General features: G+C 31.1%; 1 protein-coding gene across 1 annotated transcript; it reads right to left on the bottom strand.

Annotated features, from left to right (window-relative positions):
* Positions 1-1,452: 1,452 nt before the first annotated feature.
* On the bottom strand, positions 1,453-4,186 carry LOC107860757 (uncharacterized protein At3g27210). The gene is given in 3 exon segments (NM_001324801.1): positions 1,453-2,101; positions 2,442-2,522; positions 3,915-4,186. Coding segments are annotated over 3 exon segments (708 nt in total). The 5' UTR covers positions 4,108-4,186; the 3' UTR covers positions 1,453-1,667.
* Positions 4,187-6,328: the final 2,142 nt, after the last annotated feature.

Here is a 6,328-nt window from a genome sequence, read left to right as displayed (position 1 = left end):
TTCTCGTTTTAAATGTTTTTAACCTCATAAGGTATTATTCAAGCTGCAGGCACACCACTCTATCAGATCTCACTCGTGAAATTTCACCGACTATATTATTGTTAATTGTTATTGCACGTTCAAACTCCTTTTTACTCAAAAGAGGGTAAATTGAGAAATCCTTTTTAGTAACAATTGAGGGATTTAAATTATAAGCAAAATTATAATGAGATCTTATTTAACTAATTAATAAAGGGAAAAAGACACCACATGGCCATTTTTAAAACTAATGACCCCAATTTGGGTCTATGGACATTTTGTCCGCAAAACAATTGCCACTTTATGGCCATTGGGCCATTTGACCATTTTTCAGCCTTTCCAACTTGGGCCATTTGGCCCTTTACTAAAATTATTTCAATTTTTTTTTTTTTGCTACAAATTTTATAATTGAAAAATATTTGCTCTTTTTGGTTGTTTAAAAATAATAATTAAATATATTATATAAAAAATATATAATTGTTATATAGAATGTGTATCTATATAAGATATATGTATAGAAATTGTATAGTTCTATCAAATATGTATATGTATAAAATATATATATAAAAATTATATAATTGTTGTATAACATGCGTAAAAAATCTGTATAATTATTGCATAAATTGTGTATCAAAACTATATAATTTTTGTATAGATTATGTCTATAAGATATGTATAGAAACTGTATAGAAGGTGTATAAAAACTGTATAAAACAAGCTAGCAAATTGAAATGGCTAAAAAGGAGAATTTAAATTTCATGGCTATTTTCGTGGAATTTATTTGATCCGAAGTGCCATTTACCCATTAATAAGAGCTTCTTGTTTAAAAAAAAAAAAAAAAAAACTTTAGATGCTGATGGACCATACAATGCCTTCCTGAGTTTTGATGGGTATGAGGGATAATTGGGCCTCAAAATCAAAATGATCTAAGATCACACAAAGTCCAGTTAAGGAGGTTAGCCTTGGGCTCTTCAGCCCTTCAAAAGAGAAAGATGCTACCTCTCCTTTTGGTAAAGCAAGGTGGCCTATTTTGATACATGTAACCTATACTACCGACCGATTTAAATTTTTTATATATAATACCAGTTCATACACACGATGTTTGAAATTAGGCTTGAGAAAACCAAACTTGAACACAGCGTCTAAAGTTACAAATGAGTGAAGTTTATCTATTTTTACATGAAGTTCATGCAAAAATGATTGGACTTTAGTCATTTTTGGTTGAACTTCAATCATATGTAAATAAACTTTCGACAAAAATGACTGAACTGCAGCCACACATGACCAAAGTTCAATAAAAAAAAAAATGCTGAAGTTCGGGCATAAATATCATATGAAGTTTAAAAAGCTGACACAAGTTACATGACAACATCAAAATTGGGTATCCATGCATTACGGCCCCTACTTCGTTATTTGTTCAAAGAAACATACCTATAAGCGGAATATGTCCTTGTTAATTTATTAACAAAGCTGTTCTTTATAACTTTATACACCGAAAGTGCGTGCCAATGCACACCCGATCTCATGGCCCTCAAGTTCAGTTGGCTATTGAGGGTTGAATTGCATATCTCAAGAAGTGCACAATTACTAGTGCACTTTCACATACATTATACATACATAGAGAACTTATGAAAGCCAGGTTCTAGTCATTAGCCGACGCTATTTGCAGGACTGATGCTCTTCCTCCTCTCCCTAAAGCTGTCACTCAACCTGGGAAGACAACATTGTACTGACCTCAGTGATTTGGCCTCGCTTTTCGGCTTTCCTACAGGGGTGCTCTTGCCACTAGACACCGGCACATATGGTGAGCTAGATGTGGATTTAGGTGGTAAATGGGGATGAGCAGCAGCCTGTCCATTTTGGTTGTCTTCAGAATCTTGCTCACTCGGATTCCGGTTTCTTGAGCTTTCTTTGAAAAGCTCAAGTAAGTTCTTCCTCTTATGTCTTGGAGAAGACTGTGGCAAAGGAGCAGGAGGTCTTTCTCCAAAAGAGGTTCTACTTCCTAGCAGATTACCAGCCAAAAAACCTCGATGCAGAGGTGTATTGCCACGCGAAGGAGTATTTCCTACTGACGGTGTAAACTCTGCATTTCAGTAAAGAAAGATAGACCATAAGAAGTAATGATGATAATGGTAAATAATGTAAATAGAAGGTGGCTGCTGGCAACAAGAATAACAAGTGGTCATAACACTTTGATCCCTATCTTAGCAAAAACTAGGTACTAGTGCCGCATTTTTCTTGAACAAAAAATGCATCAGGTATCGGTTTTGTTGATTCCATCTTCTCAAATTGACTTGTTAGTCATTACAAGTGATTCAGTTGAATGCATGACAATGCATTTTCAAATTTATGAATATAATAACATGAGAAGAAGATGGAGGGAGAATATGGAAAGAGCATCAGGTATCGAAGGTCTGTCTCACCTCCTTTAACACTATAGAAGTCATCATCGCAATCTGATTCCAACCAGGCCTGAGAATCAAAGAAGGTCTCCTCCTTGCTACCTAAACAAAGAAAAGATAAGATGTATCATGAGATTACTAATTACAATGACAAACGCTCAATAAATTGATCGCAATTCATCTATGAACGCCCAGGCATATAAATATATAGAAAGTTTCACAATGTGGGCTCTGTTTCATGAAATCAGTTTGAGGATACTAGAGAAACAAAAGAAGAAAACTGAAAGAAAACATAGATCATGTCCTTTTCATTATTATTATACCACAATCCCAAAACATCACATTTGAAATAGTTCAATCCATCTCACATAAGCAAGAAAAGTCACTGAATTAAACACAATTAGTTATGCCAATTGCAAACATGATGTAATCAGACAAGCATACAGAGATGTTTCTTTTTTACTGTTTACTTTCCTCAGATGTTATACATAGATTATACAGTAATTATACACGTATGCTACATGGATTACACATATATTATGCATCCGTTCGCTATTTTTATTATGACAACCTATGTGGATTGAATATAAAGAATATTGAAAATGACATGAATTCTTCACATTAAGCTACAGGTTGTCTTCTTCTTCGAAGTCGTCTCAAGCAAATAAAAAACAGTAGTGCCACGATAGCATGTGCTGCAGATGACCCCACCAATAAGAGAATTTTGACATTACACATGATTTTAACAATAGCTCGTTAGTCCATCTCTCCTAATTGCACAAACGAATGGACAGCAGACAAAATTGAAAACGAAAAAACTCCTCTTATTTTTTTCTCTGAAAGAACATGGAGTGCTTAAATTATTAAAAATTGTAATCTTCTCAGTTTCATTAGCGACTAATACGAAATAGAAATTATGTTATTCATGGAGTTAAAAAAATTGAGAAATAATTATTAGTTGAATGACCATACAAGAAATCAACCTGTTAATCATGTCATTCAGATCAAACAAAACATCTCTATAATTTTCTACAGCATAAAAAAGAAGACCAGACAAATTTCCTTAGAAAATGGGAAGAAACTAGAGCAACATCAGACTAACTCAAAATTTGAACTTGAGACAAAGTGTATCACATCAAAATTATCAATTTTCCTCTTCTTTTTTTTTTTTGCACCAGAAACCCCACATAAAAGCAGCGAACAGAAAGTGAATCAGCGTTAAAGAACATAAAAATTGAAATCCAAAAAAAATTAATGAGGTGTCAGTTCAAATCACAGACAAAAATCCAAACCCCCTTCCGCAGAAAATTATACTATATTTACATGGTTAACATAATTTTTTATGTATATATAGTTAATGTTGAACCCCTTCGATTAATTTGTTGACCCCTTACTGACTATGAGTGAAAGCTGATCTGAACACCACCATAGTTATCGTAAGAAACTAATGCTACAGGAAAACGAAGAGGTAAAGCAAGAAGATTAGTATAGTACCATAGTAGCTAAAACTGGTAAGAGGGAGCACCGGTGAACGCTGCTGAAGTTTGATTTGACCCTTATCAACAATTGGTTTATCTTTGATTGGTGAAGGAGTGACAAGCTTAAGCTTGTCAGTTTTAGATGCAAAAACAAGACGAAGCTTCATTGCTGATTTTGGATCTTTGTGCACTGAAGCACATGAACCCATTGCTGCTAACACAACAGAGAGTGTAGTAAAACTAAAAGGGTGCGTTACGTTTAGACAAAGAATGGACAAACTGATGAATTCCTCGAGAGCAGAGAGCAGAATATCATATGAAAATTGTGGGGACTTTGAATACCAAGTTATCGTAATTTGTAATGGAGAAAAAAAAAGTGGGTCCTACTTAAAAAGGTTGGTATTATTGCAAATAATTTATTTATTTATTTAGATGAGATTTGGCTTTTCTTACGAGTTCATAACGTGTATTAATATGCTGAAATATAGAGTATTTGCATTTGCATCTTTTATTCTTTAAGGTCGTGGTAGGTTAAGCAAAACAAAACAAAAGAATCATTTTGATAAGAATCGATCTTTTAAAATTATGGATAGAAGACACTGAGATTATTATTATTAACCAACAACTACTGCTCTTAATATTTTTTGCTAAATAAAAGTAGATGAATCCAAAAAGAATAATGTATAAAGGTAGTGGGAGGATTTTGGAATTCCACCTTTTGTGTCTGCTTTTAGTTTGCAAGTTTGTAATTTTGAGTAGCCATTTCACGTGGACCTAAAGCTACGTGTTTGTGTTTGAATTCTCTCCCTCCATTTATTTTTTGCTTTCAGTTTTTCTAAAAGGAAAAGTCTTTTTGGTTCAAATTTGATCATAATAAAAAATACACATATAAGCTAGTTTTATTTTAGATATTTTTATCCTTTTATTTTGAAAGTTAATATATTTTTTATCCTATTTTTAACACATTGATTATGTTAATGAGATTAATTATGATTAATTTAAATATGAAAAAATGTTTGTTTCATGATTTATATTCATTGTTAATTGGACAAATACGTTTTCAATAATCCTTTTTCTTAGGTAAATATATTTGTTTAAGTATTATTCATATTTAATATGTGTATTTCTGGAAAATATATTAGCTAGAAATCTCTAATTTTAATTAGTATAATTTTACACCTTTTCAGGTTAAGAAAAAAATAATTAGGTAGAGATATCAATATTTCAGTGTAATCTTAGTCAATGTTTATTCTTTCATAGTAAGAATTTTATTTGTGATAGTAAAAAACAACCAGTACTTTAATTTGCATTTTTTAAGTTTGAACATAACACCGTTGACTCTAGCTACGACTGTTCAAAATCAAATCGAAACCAATACTCTTTAATGATAATTTGATTATTGGATTAGTGGTTCGACTTATTGGATTAACAGATGTAAAGTATGACGAGTTGTTGTTACTGTAATATTTTATAAATTATGCCATAACACCGTTGATTCTAGCTACGACTGTTCAAAATCAAATCGAAACCAATACTCTTTAATGATAATTTGATTATTGGATTAGTGGTTCGACTTATTGGATTAACAGATGTAAAGTATGACGAGTTGTTGTTACCGTAATATTTTATAAATTATGCTTGAAAATTATTTAAATATATACGTTAATTTTATTTAAGCGTAATAATTTAAAAAATAATTAATTAGAGATAATTTTAGTAACAAATATAAGTAATAATTCACGATTTATCAAATCGGCGTAATATAGAGACGAATGAATTGTATAACACTTATTGGTTCGACATATGTGAACTATATGCATGATTTCTACAAGTGTCGATGTTTACCAAATCTAAAGTGTGGTGAGTTGTCGTTATTGCAATATCTTACAAATTATGAATGAGAATTATTTAAATATATATTTTAATTTTATATAAATATAATACTTAAAAATAAATAATTAAAGGTCATTTTAGAAACAAATATTAGTAATGATTCACAATTTATCAAATCGGTGTAACATATGGGCAAAAGGCTTCTACCATCAATATTTATGTCTCATTAGTTCGACATAGCTGAACTATATGCATGATTTTTACATATGCCGAGATTTACCAGGTCTAAAATTTGTTGAGCTGTCATTATTGAAATATTTTACAAATTATGTGTAAAATATTCAAATATATAGTTTGATTTTTATTTAACACAATAATTAAAAATAATTAATTAAAAGTCATTTTAGTAATAAATATAATAAATGATTCACAATTTATCAAATCGACATAGCATAAAGGTAAAAGACAATCAACACTTCTATCTCACTCTTTTTGGTTCAACATATATGAACTATATGTATAATTTATATAATGTGCCGACATTTATCAGTTTTAGAGTGTGTTGAGTTGTCGCTATTGAAATGTTTCACAAATTAT

Source organism: Capsicum annuum, chromosome 2 (genome assembly GCF_002878395.1).
Source record: "Capsicum annuum cultivar UCD-10X-F1 chromosome 2, UCD10Xv1.1, whole genome shotgun sequence".
Lineage (NCBI taxonomy): Eukaryota > Viridiplantae > Streptophyta > Magnoliopsida > Solanales > Solanaceae > Capsicum > Capsicum annuum.
The sequence above is the reverse complement of the archived record's forward strand: the minus strand, read 5'-3'. Positions and strand labels throughout refer to the sequence as shown.